We start from the raw sequence: 24,907 nt of genomic DNA, 5'->3' as shown, positions 1-24,907 counted from the left end.
CTTTCCAAAGAAGTAATAAACTGGACTAGACAATTTCATTGGCATAAGATCACGCTTTAGTTCAGACACATATTTGCATAAATAGTTGAAATGGGTCCGCCCCAGCAGGTGGCAGCCTGAGGACAAGTGACTCTCCATAACCCTGTGATGGACACCACCCCCCTTTAGACATTGAATTTTTTTTTTTTTTTGGATTTTTGAGACAGGGTTTCTCTGAAGTTTTTGGTGCCTGTCCTGGAACTAGCTCTTGTAGACCAGGCTGGCCTCGAACTCACAGAGATCTGCCTGCCTCTGCCTCCCGAGTGCTGGGACACACAAAAGATATTCATGGTCATTTCTGAAGACAACTGGGAGAAAGCCACAGAACTTGCTTTGATATTTACAACATCTGCCCTCATACCTCTCACGTACTGATTTCCCCCCCATGGTGAGGTAGATTGATTATTGAGGAAACCAAATAGAAAACAAATTCTTCTTTTTTCATTTAACGTTGCTAGTCCTTTGCAAAAAGGCTGGCTCTGAAGTCTCCCATTTGAATCAGTAAGTGCACTTTTACCTTTTAACCTATACCCTCTACTTGAACCTAAGCAAGTTCCAGTCCACCGGACAGTCAACTTTTGGATCTGTTACCTTCGTACCCTCTTCTCCTCTCCCTTATGAATTAGGCAGTACTCAAAGAGCTGCAGTAACAGGAGGCCGGGAAGGGCCAAGCCATCTTGATATGTCGTTTCACCTCAGAGGGGACCCTTGTCTATACACCCTGGTAGCCCAAGTCCAGGAGGCTGCGACGTTTCCACCAAAGGGATCATAAGGGACATGGCTGGCTTCCACAGGGCTTAGCATCTTCAGGTTTCAGAGCCTCATCGCAGGTGTCAGAGGCCTGGCCTGAGGGGTCCCTGCACTCCACAGTCCGCCGATGCCAGCCGCCTCCACAAGTGCTGGGACATTCAGACCAATCCCCGAGCACCCACTCCGCATGGGGCAGCGACTGGATGATGTTGGTGGTTGCTCTCTCTTTGCTATTCTGTGCGCTGAAGTCCATGTCATTGGGAACAAAGAAGGTGTATTTTACTTTGGGGTGAAAGACCTCGCCAGACACCGTCAGGAGTTGTACGGTGAGTGGCTCTGGCAGGGCCTGGAAGCTCTGCAGTCTCTCCAGGGTAGCCATGGAACCACTGTACTTTAGGATGGTCCCCTTCATCAAGATGTCCTGCTCTATGGCAGAGATGGCCAGGTTGCCATTGAGCAGGTACTGCCCGTTGGCTGTCTTCAGTGCTAGGTAGCTGCCGTCATTCCGGACCCCGGGGTGACTCCGTTGTTTCACATCAATGTTCGTGGCACCAGCTGGGATGGTGACAATGTCATTGTAGCCATAACTATGAGGAGATGAAAACACTATTAGGGCTGGTGGCCTCCTAGCCTGGAAATTAAAATGGGTTCCCCCAGCTGGCTGGGAGTGAACAGACAGAACAACTAGCAAATGCTAAAGTGATTGCCTCAAAGTTCTAAACAGATTAGTTGCCAACGCAGACAGAATCGTCTTGGGCATTGGGCTTTCCACGGGTTTTTGCTCCGTTTGGCAAATCTACCATGGATATTGAGGCAGTTAGATGTGTAGATCTTGACAGCAACACAGGAGAGCCTAGGAGAAAAGTGCCTGCAACCTGACCTCTCCTTGGTTCAGGTGAGAATTCAAATACATTTGCTACATTGCAGTTGTAAAAGTAGGCATGGATCTGGGTGGTGGTGGCGCACGCCTTTAATCGCAGCACTCAGGAAGCAGAGGCAGGCTGATCTCTGTGAGTTCAAGGCCAGCCTGGTCTACATGGTGAACTCCAGGATAGCCAAGGCTACACAGAGAAACCCTATCTCAAAAAAAAAAAAGGTAGACATGGCTACCTCCAGACCCAAAGCTCAAACTCTTGTGGAAAAATATGTTCCCCTCACTCATGCCAGAACCCAACCAGAGCAGAGGATTAAGTGCCTCTTTGAGCCAACCATTATACATTATTTGGTTACTATGGACTTGGGAAGGATGTGGGATAAAGCTTGCTTCTTTGGAGTCATCTCTTGAGTGTGTCCAGACAACATGAGCACCATCTTTATTGGGGAAAATGCTTCCAGTTCATTGTAGTTTATGTAGAATGTCAGAACTTAGTCCCTTGTCTTCCTCTGGGAATTTGGGTTACACAGGGTTGAGATAAGCTATTGAGGAGGGCCATCAGGTGGATTTCTTGCTATTCTTTCTCTATATCCAGCTGGGGCCAGTCTAAGGCTAGGGAGAGTATCCAAGGCCATATGTCTAAGACCTAGGAGGAAGGGCCCAAATGGACCCAGGAACTGAATAGCTCATGCTTTTTTCTCTACTTATTTTGAGCTTAAATTTGAAAATACTTCCAAGTTGGCTGCAACGAAGTGGTTCTATTTTTTGAGATAGGCGCTACTATAAAATATGTGCATGGAAAGGAGAAGATGGAAGAGGAGGGAGGGAGAGGGGAAAGGAGAAGGAAGGAAAAGAGAGAGGGAGAAGCACAGAGAAAGACAGAGCAAACTTCACTAGGTAGAAAACTTGTTAGCAAAGTGGCAAAACCTCCGAGGTACTGCGGCTCGACTGGAAACTCGAATGCTGCAAAGCCGCATGAATACACAGAGATGCTCTAGGTTTAATCTTTGTACAGCGGAAGGGAGGAAAGAATTCCAAGTTTTCTTTCTGTTTATCACTAGCTCTCAATGTGACCTTAGAAAAGTCAATTGATCTTTTCATGTGTAAGTTCCCCGACCCTAAGGTAGGGAATAACAGTAATTGGCCTTGCCCGGTAGAATGAAAGCACTTTGGGACACCCCAGGAGCTCTAAGGCCTGTGGGGTGCTTGTACGTGAGCGCTCTGAGTCCTTAGATTCCCAAGGCTACTGAGGCACTGGTTTGTGCTCTTTTTTCTGAGGATGAGCTCGTCACAGAAGGACCGGGCTCACTTGCTTTAAGGTTAGACGTCCTTTCCATAACCAGCCTGGAGGAGTCTTTTGTGTCTGCGTCCCGTGTTACTCAGTGCTGCTCTCCTCCAACTCAGAGCGGACACATTCCTGACTGTGTGGTCCCCAGCACTAAGAAAACAGCGACTGCCCCAGTACCATCCTTTCCGTGGTCAGATCCTATACCACGCGTTCTATACCTCCTACCTCAGGAGTTCCTGACCATGACTGTGAGGAGAGATGGCTACTGACAGTCTGCAGAGAACCAGGGTCTGGAAGCACTTATACGATCCCCCACCTCCCATCTACACATCTGTTAACTAGCCACCACAATTTCCACTTGAGGCCAGCAGCGCCCAAAGCCCCTTACGTTTCTCTGCCTAGGTACAGCCACTTGGGAGACCCACCTGTAGGGGGTGAAAGAACCGGAGACCTTCCTACAGGTAGTGCCTTTGCCTCCACACACCCCACATTTGTCCAGCTTCTTAGGTGAGTTCACCACATGGTCACAGCCAGCCTTAACACATTGCCCCCGGACACAGATGGACAGAGTATCCGGCCCACACAGAGTGCCGTCGATCACCTGGGAAAGGAAAGAGGGGACAGACACGTTGCACACAGAAGCAGTCTGCAGGCAGGGGTGACAAAATGTCCCTGTGCCCCTATCCCTGTCTGAATCCAGGAGAGTCTTACCTTGGCTTCAAACACTTTGAACTCACTCCTCCCCCGGGCTCTGCAGAACAGCTTGCATCGGTCCCGGGGGGACACTCCTGAATATTTGGGGACCCACTGCAGGAAATTCCCATCCAGATCAGTGTGGTTGTAGGCATTGTATTTCTCGCACTGCTGCTCCCTGAAGCTTTTGCCTGAGAAGAGCAAGGAAGGGCACGGGAGTAACACAGTTGCCGAAGGGCTCTGCATGCAGGGCCCCTTCTTTCTCTAGGCTTCGGACACAGACATGGTCCATTATTTCTAGACACACCAGGGTGCTTTGAGGGACCCTCCCTCAAAGAGCCAAGGGGAGGGGCCGTCCAGCCTCACCCTGGGCTTTCTGGTACAAGCACCCTTTCCATCTTGGCACGTGTGACTGCTACAGAGCTATATTTTCAGGACTTTGCTAACTATGCTTTGTGTTGATTTCCCCAGTAACGACGGACGGGTGGCAAAGACTCACTGACGTTTCTGGTCTTGCCTCTACATCTCATTTTCTGTGATTCTGAATATCTATGGGAGAGCTCCATCTACAGGTACTATAATTACCCCTCCCCCCCAACAGCATTATCTTATTCTGGTTTGATTTGGCATTTATTATGCTCCAGAATGAGACTGGCACCCCGGCATCTTGAACATTCAAGCATTTCTCTGTGCTGTTTCTAATGTACCATGACACCCTCTGCCAAATTCAGGAAATTGGTGGTTTCAAATACGTGCATACGACTTCCATAATCCCAGGCCCAGGCCTCATGCCACCCTCTGGGGCCCCAGTGCTTCCACGGTTCTCATACATGAAGGTGTATGTGCACTGCCTTCAGACAAATCTACCCTTCCGATGTGAGTGATTCCCTTTCACAATCCTGAAATAAGCCTGCTCTTCCTCCATGCCTCTCCACCCTGGCTGTGCATCCAAATGGCCCATGGAGACTTCTAAACACAGATGTACAGTGCTGAGTTTGAGAGTCCATACCGCCGAAGGGGTCCTTGCTGTATCTGCAAAAGCTTCAAAGTGATAGGACAGCTGCCATGGGCAACTTGCAGATGCTGTTTCAGGCTCTAAGGACCTTTGTGGTCTGGCTTCATTGTGCTGCTACCTTTTGCTTGGCTCCACTTGAACAAATGATAGTACATCTCATACCTGCCTTATCCTGGTACCTCCCTCCTGTCTCATCAATATATCATCCTCTGGGCCTTCCTTGGACCTAAAGTCTTTGAGTTTCTTTCCCTGAATTCCTCATAAGCCCAGGGTTGCTGCCTCAAAGACGAAGTAAAAGAATTTACCACTAATCACATTGCAAAGTCCTTGAGGACAGAGACCATGCCTTGTCTGTTTCTAGCTTCTATATCGGTTATAGCTATGGACACATAGAGGCACTGGCTGATCTCAGGGCATGTGAAATCATACTGTCACCTGCCCTCCATGCCTACTCTGCAGACTCTCAACACCAGAGAAAAATGTTGAAAGCCTCATGCAATTGCTGATCCTCCCTGCTTAACTTCGGAGCCTACAGGTTTCCCTACTAGACACCCAGCCCAATGCCAGAGCATCTTGGCACTTAGGAGAAATTCTCCTAAAGTTCCCCTTGTCTTTTCACACTGCTAAAACTTCCTGGAGTTGCCCAAACTGGTGCTGGAAGGGATGGGGGCAAAAAAATTAATTCCTGATTCCCTTTCCTAAGTTGGTGACTGCACTTTTCCACATCCGAGTTCACACGTGTGTGCCTTCTAGCATGACCTAGGGGATAGACCTCAGCAGGGGCGCGCAGAGGTGGTGCTCTTTCCTGGGAAGGCTCTGACAGGCAGTCACCATGGCCCCACAGGAAGATGGGCAGCTCTTTGCAGAAGGAATGTGTCCAGGAATCACACTCAGAGATGCTCTCTCCTGCCTGAGCTGATTGCTGACTGGAGAGACCTGGGAGGTTTGACTCTGACACTTGCTTTGGGAACGTCTTCCATCTGCGCATAGAAAAGGATTCAGATGCTTCTAAGATGATGATTACCCTCTGCACGACCCTCTCCAAAGGTTACTTCTGGGCAGATTTGGTGGGGAGTGGCCCGCTTTGTCTCTCTACAGCTCAGAGATCAGGATAGGAGTAATCTCCCTTCTTTGTTACTACCAGCCTCTTCCTAAAGGAGGAGCTGCCCTGGGTGATTGAAGACTGTCCCCAAGCTTGGCATCTTGCAGAATCTGTGTAAATTTGGATCAGGACTCAACTCTACTCCTGGGAAGACTCCCCTGTCCCTCCTCTTGAAATCTGTTGCACTTACACCATGGGCTATTCTGGCAGGTAATTACCATTTGGTGGACACTCCTCTGTGTTGCAGGACTGGTACTTGACTCTCTCACCCAGGCAAAACCTTCCTCCGTTATGAGGCACTGGATTGTCACACTCACGGTTGGAAAACTGTATTCCTCCTCCACAGGTGCGAGAACATTCTCCCCAGGGTCCCCATGGACCCCAGTCTCCATCTACCACGGCCTGCAACACACAATGCCACCGAATCAGGACCAAAGGGGAGCAGACTTCAGGGTCTATGCCACTTGTTGACTGCGGACCCGACTTCCTCATTTAGTTATTCTCATCTGAATGTATGGAGTTCTGTAAATGACTTCAACTGCTTGTTTAATGATAGTGTAGCTTTCTTGGGTGTGGCTTAGGAAGAACAGAGACTGTGGTGGGTCTGTTTGCTGTGACTTCTCATATAAAACAGCACCTTACCCTAGTCAAGTGCTCAACACCATAGCTGCTGAATGAGTATGAGGTTGAGTCTTTTATGGATAAATTTGGGTCTGGTGCAGTAGGTATCCATTGGGCCCTATGCTGTTCGTTATGGGAGGAGCAAGGAGTCAGTGTGATTGCCTCACTAAGGGAGGATAATATGTCACTAGCACCTAGAGGATTAAGACAAAGATTCTTCTAAATAACCAGCAGTGCACAATCCCCCCAAAGCCTTTCCAGCTCCAGAGGTCACAAGCAGCAAGGCTGAGAACCCTTGATCTGAAGTCATGGCCAGTGAGAGGTCTTGCCACGATTCTATCAGCTGCTGGTTCCAGGGATAGGACAGTGCTGGGCAACAAAACAGAATCGCTTCCAAGTTTACAACTGACTTACAAGAACAAAGCCTTTTCTTTGATAGCTCCATAGAGAGTTCTAAATTAATTTTTGTTCTATCACTAAATCAATGCTTTGTTCATATAAAAATGAAAGCAGAAGACTTAAGAACTAAACAAAGGAAGAAAGAAAAAGAAAGCAAACTTTCAAAGGGCACCACTGCCCCGAACGAAGCCACTCCCATGATTTTTCACAGCATCTTCCCCTTCTCCTGCTCTGAATATAAAATCCTACAGCCGTGGTGCCTTCATTTGACAGGCATGACACCACATACAAAAGCTAGTTTCCAATGCTGCCTTTTCACTTTACGGACAGAGGATCCTGTGGCTGTTTAATGTCACCCTGCCACTGAGATGGGTGGTTGGACCCTCCTCCTCTTCTCTCGACACCATGAGAAGAGGATGAATGGGAGAACAGGAACTGGCTGAGCGAGCTGGAATCCAGCACAGGCTTTGGATCAGAGTGTGTGGCTTCCACAGCCCAGGAAGGCTCCCAAACTCAGCACAAGAGCATGCCACGAAGGACAGCCCTTGGAATGTGCTTGGGCCACCGTGGCGATTCAGTGCTGGGCAGGGCCCAGGCTATGAAACTCATCGGATGGTATTTCATCATGAAGGCTCCATGACTTGCAGTAGGAGAAATGTGATCAGCCCTGCTGTTTGGATGTATTAAGAGCAGGGCGAAGAAGTGAACCACTTAAAACCCTCACTGGCTTTGCCTTGGTTTTTCATGCAAGTTTCCTCTGTCCTGGGCCAAGTTTCCTCTTTTCTGGACACAGGCCACTCGGATCCCTTCTCTTCTCCTTTGGGAGTATGACATTCTTACTATTACACTTATTCTCTGATTTCTGCTAAGGGACTCAGCTTAAACACGGTAGGCTACGAATACCCAGACCTTGAGGGAATGTTCCTAATCCCATGTCACTCTATTTATAGCTGATTCTTCCAGGCTCCCTTTTCTTAGTGCCCACCTTCACCAGTCTTCATACGCTCTCAAATTAGCTCAAAAACAGACCCCAGGAGGAGACGCTAAACTCAGACAGCCTGGCCACAGCCCCTTGACCCAGAGCAAGCCGCCAAGCTCCTCACCCGTGGGGGGTAATTAGAGTTTGTTTTGTTAAAAGATGAGTAGTCTCCTGATAACTGGCGGCTTGGCCTTAAGGGTCTTAGCTTGACTCTCAAATGTGGTGCCCTAGCCTCCCCCTCCAGCCTTTCCTCTTTGCCCTTTAACTGCTCCCCACTTTCCTCACCTTGGGATTCTCCACTTCCTCCTTGAGCACGCAGCTGCCATGCAGACACAGGTGCTCAGGACCACAGGGTGTTCCGTCTGCCCAGAGCAGGCTGCCATTCTTTGTGTGGCAAACAGGCTCATCACTATCCCGATGGCGGCACCAGAGCTGCACACAGATGTCCTCCACAGAGGTGTTGGGGCAGTGGCGGAAGTCGGGCCCAAAGATCTGCTTGCACTGTTCGTCCAGCTCATAGAGGGTGCTGTGGCCTGGGAGGCCCGTGGGGAGGGGCAGGACCGAGGTGGGGGCATCCAGGAGACAATCTCCTGAGAACAGGAGGAAAGAAATAAGTCAGAACAAGGGCAGGGCCTTGCTCTCAGCTGCTCATGGTCTCCTGCACAAAGCTCCAATTTCTGAATCATCATTCTTTAGTGTCTAGGCATCCCGGGTTCTTCAACCTTGATCTAAACTTCACCAACATCCAACCACGTACACAGAGCTCATTTAATTCTGGGTAGTTGTAGCAAAGGTTTCTGTAGGATGAGTTTTCTTTTACTGTCCAGAACATGTTAGACACTTTCCCAATGATGCTCATGCATCCAGTGATGGTCAGCTACTTGCTCCATTAAAGCACATCCCACTTCAGAACCCTGACATGCAAATAAAGCCTGACTATTGACATCTGTACAATCTACCGTTTTTTTTATTATTTTTTAAAGATTTTTTTTTATTGAGAAAAAAAAATTTCCGCCTCCTCCCAGCCTCCCACTCCTCCCACCCTCCCCCCACTCCTCTCTCCCCCTCCCTCTCGAGTCTGAAGAGCAGTCAGGGTTCCCTGCCCTGTGGAAAGTCCAAAGTCCTCCCCCCTCTATCCTGGTCTAGGAAGGTGAACATCCAAACTGGCTAGGCCCCCACAAAGCCAGAACAAGAAGTAGGATCAAAACCCAGTGCCATTGTCCTTGGCTTCTCAGCAGCCCTCATTGTCCGCCATATTCAGAGAGTCCGGGTTTATCCCCTGCTTTTCGAATCACAATCCAGCTGGCCTTGGTGAGCTCCCAATAGATCAGCCCCACTGTCTCCGTGGGTGGTTGCACCCCTCTTGGTCCTGACTTCCTTGCTCATCTTCTCCCTCCTTCTGTTCCTCATTGGTACTTTGGGAGCTCAGTCCAGTGTTCCAGTGTGGGTCTCTGTCTCTATCTCCATCCATCGCCAGATGAAGGTTCCGTCCAGATGGGATTCCTCAGCAACTCCAATCTACCGTTTTTACGTCAGCTATATCCCTGCCTCCTTCAGAAGAATCTAGAACACTTGCTTCACTGTTTTGTTCTACAATCCCAACTTCCTGAACCCGGCACTCCTGCCCTAGATCCTTGCTGGCGTGTGACCTGTCCACAGTCTTTCTGCCATTCCTCAGCTGCCATCCTCAGTCTGCCTGGAACATTCTCTTCCCTGCTCTTTCAAACTACAAACAGTCTTCCATTCCTCTACGTTCTGCTCAGACTCACCGCTTCCAGCCAACCTTCTCAGACTAATTCCTTCTGCTTTGGAATGAATAAATCTACTAGCCCGGAGCTCGGGCTATGGGAAGATGGGGGTAAGGAAGAGCATTCCGAGAGGATGCTTAGCATGCCTTTCTAGAATGACTTGCCTCTGAAGTCTCTCCCCACCCTATGGGCTTTGTGAGAAAGCACAGCTGCAGGGAGTCCCCAGGGCAGAGCAGGTGCCAGCAGTCACGAAAGAGGCTCTACAGCTGATGGGTGGGGAGAAGCCAGGGGGAGCTGAGTGGGGCCTACCGTGACCGTCATCCAGGAGCTCCGTGAGGTATACAGCACTGCAGGGAGACCAGGGCAGCGTCTTGTTCACGTGGATGAAGAATGGCGCCATCATGTGGTACTTGCCCATGGGCCCAAACAGTCTCACACAGGGCTTTGAATCGTCGTGGGGCATGCTGAGAACGTGCCCTGGATGGGGGTGGGAGGAGCAGAGAACTGTGGTCCATTCCAGCTGCCCACACCTCCAGGTGCCCTGTCCTGCCCGTATGTTCCCTATGTGGCCAGCAGTGCTGAGGGTCCTTTCCTGTCACCATGTCCCCACTGGTATGGCCACACAGATTCCCTGAACAGTTTTGTTTTGGGTCTTTCTCTCAGGTCTTGAGATCCCTTTATTTTTTGGGCGATTTCTCTGGATCTCTTGTTCATTTCTACTGTTGGTTGTCTAACACAGCTCTCTCTATATAACCTGTCTCCCCACGAAGCCTACCTACTTAGTTTACTTACATCATCATGGTAACCTAACACTTCTTCCACGTGTTGGCATTCTCTGGGTAATGGTGCTGATGGTCCAGGATACCAATTTCGCATTTTGGTCTTATGCTCAGAGTAGGAGTGGAGTCACTGATATCAAGTACAATGTCTGTCTACATAGAACCATGTTGTCAATGGCTACCTGTGAGCTTGCTTTCTTCTCAGAATCCAGGCAGTTGGGGACGTGAAAGAGGCAGTTTCTTCTGACGTGTGAGGGAAGCTCTGGTGTGACAAGTCTTACCTAGCTCATGGGCCAGAGTGTAGGCTGCCTGCAGTCCCTCGTCCTTGATCACGGAGCAGCTCTTGTTGGGGTCACAGATGGTGCCGACGTCTGCCATCCCCAGGGTATCACATTGCTCACCCTTCCCACAGAAGTTCTGTTTGGTGAAGAGAGCACGTTAGGTTGTAGAGACAGGCATGGAGGACAGAAGTGCGTGCCTAGTGTCTCACTCAGCCTTCTGAGAAACACTACCTGATGGTATACACATTACTGCGCCATCTGAAGCTTTTTAAAAAGAATGGGATAATCAGTAGAGCTCAGCTTCTAGACATCTAGACATCCCACCTAGGTATCCTGTATTCTTGATTTTTCTGTCTTGGTTGTGACAGCTAGTTCACCTATCCTTGTTTTTGAAGATGGGCCCAAGAAACACATCATTGCTAAAACAATACCAACATCAACACCAGCACTACACACACACACACACACACACACACACACACACACACACACACACACGGCAGCAAGAGGGGGGCACCGAGTAACAACTGGCTTGGCTGGGATTTCAAAGGTTTGCTTTGGGAGGCAGACCTTCATGATTGCTTGGAGTCTGCCCCTTCTGTAAGACTGCTTGGGTTTAACTGTGGGCACTTCTGCTGTATGGTCTCTTGGTGCCTCAGTTACCTCAGCTGCAAAGTGGGTAAGCCACCACCTCACTTGCACTAGTGACTCATGTGAGGGCTAATGCAGTAGGCAGGGCCTGGTATACATGCCTGTGCCCAATGGCCTTCAGGAAAGCGCTTTAATTAAGTCACCACAGCCAGCCATCCTATATGAAAACCCCGGGGATCCCTAACCAGACTGGAGACGGAACCCCTTTCCCATTTCCAGACCTCTCCCAGGGCAGCTTGAGTCTGCTTCCTTTTGGTATGACCTCAGCAGACAGCTGGTCACAAACTTTTGGAAAAGAGCCCTTCTGAGATTCTTCTCCCCTTGCAATGGCCTCCCACTTGTCCTCATGACCTCCTTCTCGTCATTCCAGCAAGAGGCCTCCGACGTCCAGCTGGGGCCAGCAGGAGGACAGTTCCCACATTTGGGCAGGCCTCGAAGCTCTCCCTCTGATCTGCCCATCCCATCTCCCCCGGGCTTTCAGCCCACACACCTGTCTGGTGAACAAAATGGCGGTGTCATAATGCTCCGGGTGGCGGTCGCTGGGCTTGTTGAAGCGCCGCTGCCAGCTGCAGAAGTTGCGCAGGGTGAGCCCACCGTTGTCCGACACCTCGGGGCCCCAGCCTTCCTCTTCCACTATCAGCACTTTTACCACCACGAGGTTGATGGAGTTTCTGATGCTTGGATGCTTGTAGATTCGGGCTGCCATTGCCATCACTGTGAGGATGTGGTTCTGCCAGGGTGGGGGAAGAGTGGGAGAACACTAATCACGCTCCCGTCCTTGACGACCCAATGCTACCGCCTCCTATTAGGAGACGCTTATCTCACACGTCAGACTCTGGGCTGAGTCTTAGACGTGCAGCATCTCGTGAGCATTAGGCAAACATTTGAGGGCTCGGTGTTATTTCCCCAGAAAAGAAGTACAAGGCTCAGTGGCTAGTCCAAGATCACAAAGCTAATGAACTATCATCTGACCTGTTTGATCACAAAACTTAAGCATTTCACATCCAGACCAGCTCAGGGGGTCATCTGCTTCCTGGTAATTAATTAAAATTCAACGTAGTCGTTCTAACATTGCACCAGCAACGATTCGAGCACATCAGCAGCTGTACACGGAGCATGGGTGTTGCGTTGGAACCGTAAATAAAAAGTTCTCTTGGGTTGGATGGCTTATTCTGACTGCCCAGCACACCAGGTGGCTCCTGGCCAAACACCCCCATCTTCCCTGGCTTCCCTCCAGAAGCAACAGTCTGAAGATTCACAGTCAGTGGAATTTCCCTCTTAGGATCTGTCCGAGCATTCTCCTGTGTTCATGGGGATAATTTCTACTTTTTAGCATGGGAACTGCTAACTCTGAAGACTTTGCTCCAATAGTTACCCTTAGCAGCAGCTACTCTGTAGTAGTCTTTGGCCACAGTTGACAGACTACCTCGTTAGCTTCTCACAGTAACTGCAGGCCAGGCATTGCCACTCTGCTTATAGATGAGTCAGTCCAGTTCAAAAAGTCCTTGTGGATCACACTACCCTTAAAGTCAAGCTACCAGCCCAGGTATGTGTCTGAGGTCCACACTCCCCCTTAGAGGTCCCTAGAGTTCAGATTTCTGCCTTCTGCCTGGACAGTTCCTGCACCCTCCTCGCGAATTATTCCCTCCTATACAGGGCTTGAGAGAAGCCAGAGGGCCTAATGAGCCCCACATGCTGAGGCTCCCACCTGCTCTCAGCTCCACCCAGGCGGACCGAAGGGCCTGCTGGCCTACGTCATTAGCTGGCCTCCGGCCTATCCTTGAGCTGCCAACTGCTTTCTTGCTGCATTCGGAGACTTTGAGGGGAGGCCAGCTGGGAGCTTATTGTCCTGCCTCGGGGACCTCATGGATTATTTTTCGGAGGCAGAGACAAAGGTTGACAAGCTGGCATGCATTGAGTCCATGGTGTGGCCAGCTGAGCAGTCGCTGGCATGCTTCGCCCTTTTACCTCCCCGGAGTCTCACCCCCCCCCCCCCCCCGTCCCTCAGCCCCTTTCTCTGTTCTCCTGTGGTCTTAACAGTGGGAGCAGGACAGGAAAGGCTGTGGCGGGGACAGTCATCGAGGAAGGTCATGTGTGGGGGTTCCAGGTGTATTCCATTTATGAATGGGACCTGTCTGTGCATCCTGCAGGCAACAGATGTTTCCTTAGTCCTACAAACCGGTTGGCTGGCTTCTGAGCTCAGGTTACTCGGCATGCCATGCGCCCCAGCTTGTTTAGGCTGATGTAAATATCTTATCAGCGAAGCTGCAACTTGGCATTTGCTCCCTGAGTTGGATGGCTGAGGGGAAAAATGCAACCACATCATTATGCAACTCGGGGTGAGTCCTGAGGAATGGTAGCTTGTGAGACAAGTTCCTGGCCAGATCCTCACTGCTTCTTGAGAGAGGACAGACAGTCTCCTGGTCTACCTAGTGAGGCTAGGATCTGACTGGACCAACTCCTGGGAATCTCTTCTGGAGCAATCTGCAAGTATCCTTTCAGGATTTCTTCCTGCTGAGTTCAAGCTCAGAATCGGAAAACTAGGGAGGGTGAGGTCTGTTCAAAACAGTGTGACACCTAGATGCTGGCTTCTAGGTACTCAACCAAGGGGGTCTACTACGAGGAACTGGAAGATTTGAGGGTCCAAGAATGGTCTGTATGTGCAAATTGGCCAGACCAAACCAGATTCAAAGCGAGAGATGAAGCGCTAGTCCTTCAGGGAACGGGCAGATGGCTATGTGGAGGGAGTGCAGTATAGGGAATCCATGAGATCCTTTCCTCCAGACACTGAGCATTTGTCAGGCTGAGATGGCCAGGGAATCATGGTGTCCACACAACAGCTGGCTACGAAGACATCTTAAGTCCTTTCTTGTCACTGTCTCAGAAGACAATCTACGTAGTGGAGGACCACAAAGACTCCGTGATCCATTGCTCCTTCCAGAACCGGCAGTCCTAGTTTCTCACAGAGGAGCAGACCATCTTTGCCATCTCCCATGTCCAGCTGGGTCTTCTAGTGGCAGGACTCTGCATCATAGTCATGGCGTCGTTCGCCAGGGACAAGGATTACTGAGCTTGGGCGAGGCATGTCACCTGGAGCCTGTGAGCTTCTGATTCCCCATCTGTTCTCCGGGTCCTGAAGGACAGACCTGACTTACAGATACAGGGAGCAGGCCCAGGTGCCAGTCAAAGAAAAGGTCAGATGGCTTGCTTGCTCTGCCACCTGGTGTCTATTTATACCTGCCTGCTTACTACCCAAGCACAAACTGTGAGCTAAAGACTAGGAGTGAGATTCTTCCCCCTGTTGACTGAGGCCCCTGGTGTTTGGCAGGCAACCCTCAGAACTCTCCCAGAGCGGTAGAAGCCCATAACCACTACACTCAAGGAAAGTCAAACAACTTAATTTTCCCTAGGTAAAGGAAGCACTTCTGTGGGAGTCTTCTCTGTCACCACCCACAAAATTCTTTGGGCTACAAGCAAGACCTTTCCTTCCCCAGGTTCTTGGATGTTCCTATGGCAGTCAAAGCCTACCTTTGGGATCCTTGGAGAGACTAAGCCTCGGCAAAGTACACTATCAGCAGCTTCTCATCCTGTCTACAGCGTCACCTTTGCTCGCACATGATGGATGCTAAACTAAATCCCGTGTGGCATGCCTGGGGATGTGGCAATGTATGTCCACACATGGCATCCTTACTCTTACTTCTAGGTGTGATGCTAGGCTCTGGGATAGTGCTCTAAGGAGGAATGGGGGAAGCAGAGGGAGAGAAAAGAGCAAGGCTCACATAGCCATCCTTCATCTCACCATGCTCCCCAACCAGCAAAAGGTGTTGTTGCAAAAGCTAGCTTTATCCACAACCGCCAGAACCCGACCTTGAACTCAGAGCTGGGGCAATCGCAAAGATTTTCTTTCTGCCCTGCGGGACAGCAAAGCTAAAAAGCAGTGGCTAAGCGCATTCTAGTATGTGTGGCCACATAGTAGACTCATGCTGACAAGTGGATTTTATCACCAAAGACAACCCTAGGAATAGCTGTGCCTTGCTGAGCACAGTTGGGTTCCACGCTTTGCTACATTCTCGAGACAGTCTCAGCGCTTGGGTATGCCTGCTCCCTTTTCCCTGGTGAAGAAATCAAGGTACAGAGAGATAGATGCTTGCTTAGAAACTCTCAGCGACTTCGTCTTTCCTAAGTCTATATTCCTGGCCCCACACTACTATCAGTCTTGGCTGCTACAAGGAAAACCAAACCCAAAGTTTGCAAGCAAATAAGAATGCCGAGCTACCCTGCCATGATCTACATTCCACCCCCAAGGTTAGGATATTGGACATTTTCTTTTGGAAATAGTATCTTTGCTCACTCTGACTGCAGCAGGTGCGAGAGACAGAAAGGACTTGTAGAGAAGATGGGCTGAACATAATTAATATAACATAGCAGTCTTCCACCCAAGAAGACTGACATAGTTACAGAGCTGATGAAGCCAATACCTGTCTATCACTCAAACTATCACACTGCTGACATCAAGAGATGACACTGTCTTTTTATTTAGGCTACCAGGCAGAGATCCTCGTGGCAATCCATTGTATAGGATAGCTATAGTACTAGGGCTGGTAGGAAGCCTTCACTCTAGAAGGTAGAGGTAAATGAGATGGTTGCAACAGCCGGTTCCTGGAATCATCTCTCAGGACCCTGACATCTGGGAGTGCTCCAGTCTGTTTTGGGGAAGAAGAGCACCACTCCTAGACCCTCTCTGCTGAAGAGAAGGCTCAGGAGGTCTGCTCACTGCTGGAACTTTGTTCTACTCCAAGGTTACCCACGGGACACTTAGTAGCACCTGAGATGTAGACAAAGTTAATGGACGCTCCCGAGGTGGTCCCTCTTTTCAGAAAGCCCTCAGTTGTCCCAACTCTGACAGAAACCACAGCTGTTCAGGCTCCAGAATTCCCGAGCTACTGAAGCAGGACATCTGGTTCTGTCCAGGTTATGATGACTTCTGCTTGAGGTCCAGGTGGGTTGCTCATACGAGTTGACTTTTTCTGAGAAAACCAAGTCTGGAGACTTTAAGGCCCAGCTTAATCATCCCGCCGCCAGCCTCCCTACAGAAGCCAGTCCTTAAATGTAACCTGCAGAGATTCCCTGGACCATTCATTCACACAGATAGAAGGCACTTTGGGGGGGGGGTTCTTTGGGTCACTGGGAGGGCGATGGTGATGACAAGGGTCCCTGATCCTCTAAGGGACAACAAGAAACTTGGACAAGGTAATGGATTCTGGTCTATGCATCTCTGAGACTGTTTTACTATGAGCCCTTAACTCTGAAGCCAGGTAATAAGGTGGGGGGCAGGGGCCCTCCTCGTGAAGGGATTAAGTGAATTCAGTTGCAGAGCCCTGTTAAATGTCATTGTCGCCAGCAGTGACACCAGACTGGATCATAGCTGACTCTTTCTTGAAGCTTTGAAGACAAAGGTGGTTTCTTCTCAGAACAGGGCTTGGCACCTTGGTGGGACATCCCGAGACTGCCAGATTTAAGGAGCCATGCCACAAAGTAGGCAACCATGAGAGTGTGGCTAGAACCACAGGTCTTCCTCATGAGAAGACGCAGCATGGTACAGCAGCAGAGAATGCTAGACTTGGGCTCAGGAAATCCAGGAGGTGTGGCAAGCTAGATTTGCCACACCTACCAGTGTGACCTTAGGAAAGTAGTCACACGTCCTCTTTGAGCTGCATATTCCTCCTCTGCCTCTCTCACAAGCATTTCCATTGAGGTCATGCATGTAAAACCATCCTGTAAATGAAACACGGTCAGGGAATGACTGAATCTTCCAGAAGTTGGCTCATCATGAAGCAGTTTCACAGATGCATAGGCCAGAATCCATTACCTTGTCCTTGTTCCTTGGAAAATCAGGGGCTCTTGTCATCACCATTGCCTGCTTGTGACTCAAAGACACCCCAAAGTGCAATCTATTGGTGTGAATGAATCGCTCAGGGGATCCCTGCAGGTTACATTTAAGGATTGGCTTCTGTAGGGAGGCTGGGGTCGAGGGTTGAACAAGCCAGATCTTGAAATATCAGGACTTGGTGGTTTTCACAGAGAAAGTCAACTCGTATGAGCAACAAACCTGGACCTCAAGCAGAAGTCAGCATGAGCTGGCCAGAACCAGATGTCCTGCTTCAGTAGCTCGGGAATTCTGGAGGCTGGACAGCTGTGGTTTCTGGAGATGCCAAGTACATCCTTGAAGGAAATGTTTAACATCTCAGCGTTTAAATGAGGAGCTGGGAGAGGTGCTAGGGAGGACATTTTGGCTCTGAGTTCTGAAAAACTTACTTTCCTGCAGTTTCTCCGTGTTCTTGTTGGTCTTTCTACATTTTGGCTGTCAAGCAGATGTCAGAGACTGGTCTAATTTGGGCATAGATGTAAGTTTTAGCTCTGGGTTTGTTCCTGAAGGAGCCTAGAGCCAGGTGTACAGGTCTTGGTGAATTGGGAAGTCCTCTCTTCACCCTATTCTATATTTCCAATACTTCCTGGGGGAAAGGAGTCAGAAGAAGTGGCTGGTGCCTCCTCTTAGGGTAGGCAGAGAATCAAATATGACATCAGCACAGATTAAACCTCAAGGCTCCGATGGCTCAGGGCTGTCTTGCAGGGCTCTGAGCAAAGCCAATACCACAAAAAGCATGCAGGAAGCCTGCCCCGGGTTTAATGGGTCTGTGCACTAGATAGACGAGCAATCATGCAGACTTCCACCCGCAGCCCTTCCTGCCCTCTCCTCCCGGTTTTCACTGGGACTGTCTCATGGAGCACATCTTCATAACAGAAAGGTGGACCAGATGAAAAGCAGAAGGCTGGCTGTCCCCTTGTCTGGCCATTCCGCAAAGGTAATGCCCACGTCCTTGGCACCCCCAACAGTCAGGCACAGTTTGAGTCTAGAATGAGGACCCTAATCAAGGACACCACCACAAACTGGGCTGCTATAGTGCTGGGGTCCCTGACTGGGGGAACTGGGATCTCTGAGCAGGTCAGCTTCTTCTAGCTGAGTTAACATTTGTTTCTATATGTTCCGGAAGATGCGACCCTTACCGCTTCTCCTTCTGGTAAGATTTTTGTTTTGTCTGGGGAGGGAGGTATTGTGGGCGCATCTTGCTGAGTCAGCACCAACTGCATGTCGTTAAAAAAAACGCTCGGCTACTGCTTGGATTCAGTTTTTCTGCCCAGGCCGTTTGAAAGCTGATTCTGAGCTGGGGGTTTCTGAGTGGACCAAGCTTAGCTCTGGGTCCTTTAGACACAGACAGAAAAAGTTCATCCTTTAGCCCAGCTCCCTCCCCTTTCACTGAAACTTCAGTTTTCTGGGCTGAGCCCCCAAGGCAGAAATTCTGTTCTCCTCCCTTCTTGTACTGGATGCTGGCATTGCCAAGTTCTGCCAGGGCTGAGCGCCAGGTTGGCAAGGTAGCCCGTGCCCCTTGATCAGAACCAGCTGGGCGCACAGAAGTTGGACAGCTTGCTTCCAGGTTCCTCTAACGTCTTTCACTTACAGGAACCTCGGTTGTGTACCCAAAGACAGTCACAGCCACCTTGTCCCAACCCAGCTTCCTGTCCTAGGGAGCCCCAGAGAGTCACGGACAGTAGAGGGTTGTGGGAAGCAGGCCCAGGAGCAGCAGCGTTCTTAAAAAAAAAGTGCAGTTTTTATCTCTTTTGGGAGAAGCAGGTGCCTGGGGACTGCGGGAGATTCGGGATGCATCTCCGGAGAGTCAGAGTCAGCACCTCTACTGTAAATTGGAAGGGATCTAGGGGCTGGGAAGTAGGAAGCCGGGATAGCAGAAGTTAATGGAGTTCCTGCTATTTCTCAGAAAGGAGAAAGTCCCCTTTGGGGTTGGGCTTGGGAGCTAGAAGATCCCCCCCCCCGCCCCAGTGGGAAGGGAAGAATTGAAAGTCATTTGGATAGAGAAGGATGTTATGGATTGTTAGTGTCCGTGGAAGTCTCTCCTACCTGCAGGTCGGTCCCATAGAAGGAAGCCATGGACGCATCAGCCACCAGCAGTGTTTCCACGAAGCGAGCCTCGGACACAAACCGTTTGCTCCTAGTTTTGAATCTTAAGGGTGGTGGCAGTTCGCTGGAGTCTTTTGTCTCTTTGCGAAACCCCTCTTTGTCCTGCTCCCTGTCCTCTTCGTTGTCACTTCTATCCGGTCCTTGTCCCTTACCCATCTCCACCTCCCACTCGAGTCCTTGAGGGAGGGGAAAGACTTCAGCGGCAGCGAGCCCGGGGTCCTCCCGGCGCTGCCCCGGTCCCCAGCGCTGCAGGCGGTGAGGCTGGTCCAGGGAGTCCCCAGCGCCTTGTGGCTGGATGGTGAACTCCTCGCCTGCCAGCAAGAATGAGCCGCTTAGCCCGCGACACAGGCTCACCGCAGCCAGCGAATCTCGCTCCCCATTCACTGTGCCAGAGAAGAAGCAACCGCGCAACCCTGGCTCGCCCCCGGTCGCAGCGCCCGAGCCCCCGAGACGCTCGATCTTGAACTCGGGCGCCAGAAAGCTGGCGTCAGGCGCCAGGCGCAGCACGAAGCCCTGGCCGAAGGCGGACAGGTGGAAGGCGAGCTCGCTCGTGCTGCCCGGCAACCGCGTGGGCACCAGTAACTCCGAGGCCTGCGACCCGCTTCCTGGCTCTGCCGGGGCGCCGCAGACAAGTGGCGGCGGCGGCAGCTGCAAGAGCAGCAGCAGCAGGAGGGGCGGCCACCGGGCGGCGGTGGGGTCGCGGAGCATGAGGGCAGAGGGCTGCGGAGCGCGGGAGAGGGAAGAAGGTAGCCGCGCGCAGGCAGGTGCTGGTGGCCCAAGGCGGCCGGGCCGCTCTCTCCAGGAAAAATGATCAATCAGATGGGGAGGCCGACTCGGCCAGCGGCAGCAGGCGCGGCGGTCCCCTGGCGGCCCCTCTGGTTCGCACAGCCCGCTCCTCCTGCGCCCGCCAGCCAACCTAGCAAAGCTCCAGCAGCTGGCGCCCCGGGTCGCGAGCGCTCTCCTCCGCGCTGTCCCGTGCAGTCGCCTCCTTCCTCGGGAAGCACCGAGTGGGCTGTTGAGCCCTTTGTATTTATACTTCCTTCCCGGCTTTGACATAAGAGGTTTATTTTTGATCTCTCACTATTCCCGTTTTCCCTCCCCTGGGGTCAGAGACAGGAACAGAAAAGAGGGAGAGGAGGGGAAAAAAAGGTTGAAATGTAAAACCAATCAGGAGTCAGTGAGCCCCTCCCCATAGTTAAGTAGTTAAGTGTCAACTTCAACGTTTGTTTTCTTTCTTTCCACGGGAAGGCCCAAGCCAATTTCTCTAATGCTGGGCAGCCCCTGAAGGCAAGTCCTGGGGTGGGGGTGGGGGTGGAGGGTGGAGGTGGGGGAGAGACTCTAGCCTCTTCCTGTGCTGGAGTCAGGTACAGGGGACAGGCACACTCTCTCGAAGAGGCCTCTGCATTGGTCTCGCGGCAGTATTCAGATTCCTGCACAGACCTGGCAGTGTTAAACGAGGTTTTTGGAGACGATTCCAGAGCCTTTAATGGTAAAACACAAGTGAGAGGTAGAAAGTCACACTGAAATCACGCTGGTCACTAAGGCCACTGGAGATCTTAAAAAAAAAAAAACCTTGTTAAGGCTAGAAAGAACTCTCAATTGCTTGCTTCTGAGGAGGGTGGGGCAGTGAGCAGTAAACCATCAGAGAGGCAAAGTGGGTTCGATACCATTCAGTTCCTCCTTTGCCTGCGAGGAAGTGCTTCTCCAGCCTGTCCTGTCCTATGGTTCTGCCAGTTGCCTTGGTGACACGAAGAAAGGTGGTCAGGTCCCCTTTACCGCCTTGCCCTCAGCTCCAAATACATATAAATATGTGGGAAACAAATTCACTCTGCCATACGCCATATTTTCTGGTAGAAGAGTGGGACCCAGGAAGAGCGATCAACATTGGTATCCACTTCGGTCTTAAGGGTGCGGGGCTAGATTGGACTGGGAAGCCTGTTCTCTCAGTACCACTCCAAGGCTTAGCCCCCACCCCCACTCCGTGCCCTTTCTGAGCGGCCAGCACGGAGGACACACTATTTGCCAGCTTACCTCCCCCCAATTATGCGGCTGAGGGTGCCCACAGCTGACAGAAGCCCTGACACCTCAAGTTCTCTCTGCTTTTATAGCAATATGAACACCCGTTGAGAACTTTCAAGGTGCAAAATTTCCTTCATCCAGCACAGAAAATTGGAAGTTTGGGTGATGCACTCCTGGAGGTAGGGGGAATGCAAGGCATCATTGTTTCAACTCTTTACCAAAAATGAACAAATTGCGTATCCCACAAAAGTCTACTACCCCGGGGACAGTGTGGCCTCTACAGATAAATGAGTAATCCCATCCGCCTCAGGGCTCTGGTGGCTTTTTGATTACTGGTCTTTGTCGTTAAGTTCCTTGTTCACCATTTTCCAGTGTGGAACTCCTTTTATTTTTTATTTTTTCCTCCTTTCTCGAGGCAAGGTCTCGACTACACAACCCAGGCTGGCCTCAAACGACTTAGTCTCTCACTTTAGCCTTCTGAAGTCACAGGTATGTGCTGGAATCTCATGCCTGGCTTTCAACTTTTGATTTTCAATAGTAGTTAGGTCCTTCACCTGTGGCTTCTTTCTCCTTTGTGACCATCTGCGAAGAGTGCCCAGCTCCTCTTTTCTCCTCAGACATTAGTGCTTATAACCGAGTTAGGGGAACTAGTTGTTGGTGCTTTCCGTCAGGAAGGTTTTGGAAACTGCAGCTGCCACTGTTTTAAAATAGGAAGAAGAACCGCCTTTGGATGCCCTCTTTGGAGACAGTCAGCTGCTGAACTTTGGACTTTATCGTGCCCCATTTCATCAACAACCACAACTATAATAACACAACAATTGTGGGCTGGCAAGCTTTCCCAGGAGCCTCCCTCTGCTTGCTTGGATCATCCTTCTGAGAGGGTGCGCACACATCCATGGTAACTTCCAGGGAAGTGCCTGCCATTTGCAGTGCAACCACAAGGTGTCTCCCGTACCTTAGCTATGCTTAATCATTGCCTTGCAGGGGTGGTGGACGGCTTGGAGCAGAACAGTAAAAACTAACACTATCACACCCCACCGCTGAAAATCCCAAATGGACCAATCATGGAGTTCCTCTACTATCATTTTTGTCCCCCCCCCAAAGAATATAATTGCCAGAAGGATCAGCAAACTGTGATGCATGGGCTAAGACTGTTTTTGCATAATAAATAAAATGGTTTTGTATATTTTAAGCAGTAAATTCAAATAAAAGACTATTAATATTTTACGACATTTGAAAATGCCACGAAACTCAAACTTCAGTGTTTGTAAGACAGTTTACTGGCAACAGACATTCATGGACTCTTTGTAGAAAGGAGACTGCCTGGCTGTAGAAAGTCTCATCCCCGGCTGCTCAGTCTCAGCATGAGACTCTTAATCTCAGGGTCATGGGTTCGTGTCCATGTTGACTGCCATTTGTAGAAAAGAGGCTACTTGTTCATTTTCTGCCCACCCAGACCCGAATAACCACACAGAAACTATATTAATTACTTGGCCAATAGCTTAGGCGTATTCCTAGCTAGTAGCTCTTACATCTTAAATTAACCCATTTCTATTAATCTGTGTATCACCACGAGTCTGTGGCCTACTGGTAAGGTTCTGGTGGGCATCTTTCTCTTTCGGCAGCTACATGGTGTCTCTCTGACTCTGCCTACTCTCCCTCTATATTTCTGTTCAGATTTCCTGCCTGGCTTTACTGTGCTAAGTCATTGGCCGAAACAGCTTTATTTATCAACTCATAAAAGCAACACATATGCAGAAGGACATCCCACTTCAGGTGCCACATATGTGATTCTTAGGGGTAAGAAGACTTGAAATATTTTTTTTGCTTTGAATATGAATGGGAAATGATAGGTAAAGCTAAGATGTGTTTGTTTTGTTTTTAAATCTATATTTAGCAGCCATTCATCATTTAATTAACATTTAAATAATTAATTAGTTTATACCAGTTTTTATTGTAAGGCTATTGCAAATGTCAAATTGTTTTTGGTTTTCTTAAAATTTATTTAGATTTATTTATTTTATAGGTATGACTGTTTTGCCCACATGTATGTATATGGACCATGTGGGCCCATGGAGGTCAGAAGAGGGCATAGGATTCCCTGGAACTGGAGTTATAGACAGTTGTGAGCTGCCATGTGATTACTAGGAAATCACACGGAGGTCCGCTGGAAGAGCAGTCAGTGCTCTTAACCACTGATCTACCTCTCTGGCCTCTTTAATTTCCTAAAAATATTCATTTATTATGTGTGCGTTTGTGTGAGTGCATGTGTGTGTATGCATATTCTGCACATTCAGCCAGAAGAAGGTGCTGACTATCCTACCTTACCACCCTCTACCCACTCTTGAGGTAGGCTCTCTTCCTCAGTCCTGGACTTACCTTTTCTTGGCTAGGCTGGAAGCCAGCAAGCCCCAGAGATTTTCCTGTCTCCATTTCCCTTGGAACTGGATATGAGGGATGTTGGGCTTTTGTGGGTGCTCGTGACTATGCAGCAGGCTTTCTTAACTGGTGAGCCATCTTTGCAGTCACGAACTCTAAGTTTTTAATCAATTCATACTATTTCTCCATTAACCACTAGAGTCTTATACAGTGCTTACTCCACAAATCTGTAGTGTGCACTAAATTCTGGTAGCCTCTAGGCGTCCAGATTCTTTCAACATTAGAAGTAATGCTAATGATCAACTAATCCACTTCTGTTTGCCTTTTGAGGAGGAGGGCGAATGCAGGTTTCAGTGATTTTTCCCAAAGTTGTGTAAATGGTGATAGTTTTCCTACCGCAAATGCTATGGTACCTTCTGCAGGAAGATAAAGCCTGCTTTGCCCCAAAGTTTCCTTCACAATTTGTACTTTTTCATTAACACTCACTGCAAACCGTGGGTGAGGCACTGCCTTATGCTGCTTCATTTGCTCCGCATTAGTGGTAGCTGTCGTCATTAGATGCTTGTTGTGTGCTGAGCATGCAGCTGAAAAGAAAACTGCACAGGTAAAAAAGTAGGCTTGGCTAACATGTGGTAGACACAGGCTTCCTCACCAAGGCTAAGTGCTAACTAAATAGAACATTTTTGGGGAAGAATGTCTCTCGCAGAGTTGACCATCGTATTAGAGAGCTAGAGAGGAATGTTGGAGGTACACTGGGCCAGTGTCCTTCTTCGGGAGGATGCTTAGAAGTCCCTTTTTCTGGAGCCTGGCCATTTCAAAGTTTCAAAGAAAGAAATAAAATGACATCTCTCAAAGTCCAGCTATAACCCTTAAACATAAGGAAAGTTCATTCCTTTCAAACCTTTCCGTGCCACAAGTCATATCCATTTTCTGGCATCTTAGCTATGATATGATGTCTACAACTTCACCCAGCAGTCACTGGACAAAGGACTTCCCGGTCCCTCTCTGCTCTGCCATTGAACACACACCCCAGGCTTGCCATATTCCATTGACCAATTCGTGTTGATTCATGCCTGTTTCCTCAGCACTCGGGCTCTGGTGTTACCACACGTGTGTAAGAGGGCTCCATGAGCATCTCTCTGTGCTCAGTTCTTCCTCAGCCCTAAATGAAACCTCTGGCATAGAGTTTGGTATTCGCAAAACCATTTGTTCACTTTCTCAAGGCTACCCTGGCCAAAAATCAGTCTGATCAATTCCT

The 24,907-nt window shown here is 49.7% G+C and overlaps 1 protein-coding gene across 1 annotated transcript; it reads right to left on the bottom strand.

The window, feature by feature from the left end:
- Window positions 1-293: 293 nt before the first annotated feature.
- Window positions 294-20,119, bottom strand: Adamts8 (ADAM metallopeptidase with thrombospondin type 1 motif 8). Its single transcript, XM_005346985.2, has 9 exons — window positions 19,192-20,119; window positions 11,710-11,949; window positions 10,569-10,704; window positions 9,818-9,985; window positions 8,046-8,350; window positions 5,980-6,163; window positions 3,663-3,835; window positions 3,377-3,552; window positions 294-1,376 (listed from the first exon to the last, which is right to left on the bottom strand). Exons 1-9 carry the CDS (start codon window positions 19,957-19,959, stop codon window positions 806-808), a joined length of 2,721 nt encoding a protein of 906 aa, XP_005347042.1. The 5' UTR covers window positions 19,960-20,119; the 3' UTR covers window positions 294-805.
- Window positions 20,120-24,907: the final 4,788 nt, after the last annotated feature.

The sequence above is a fragment of the Microtus ochrogaster genome, chromosome 5, assembly GCF_000317375.1.
Source record: "Microtus ochrogaster isolate Prairie Vole_2 chromosome 5, MicOch1.0, whole genome shotgun sequence".
NCBI classification, from domain to species: Eukaryota; Metazoa; Chordata; class Mammalia; order Rodentia; family Cricetidae; genus Microtus; species Microtus ochrogaster.
The sequence above is the reverse complement of the archived record's forward strand: the minus strand, read 5'-3'. Positions and strand labels throughout refer to the sequence as shown.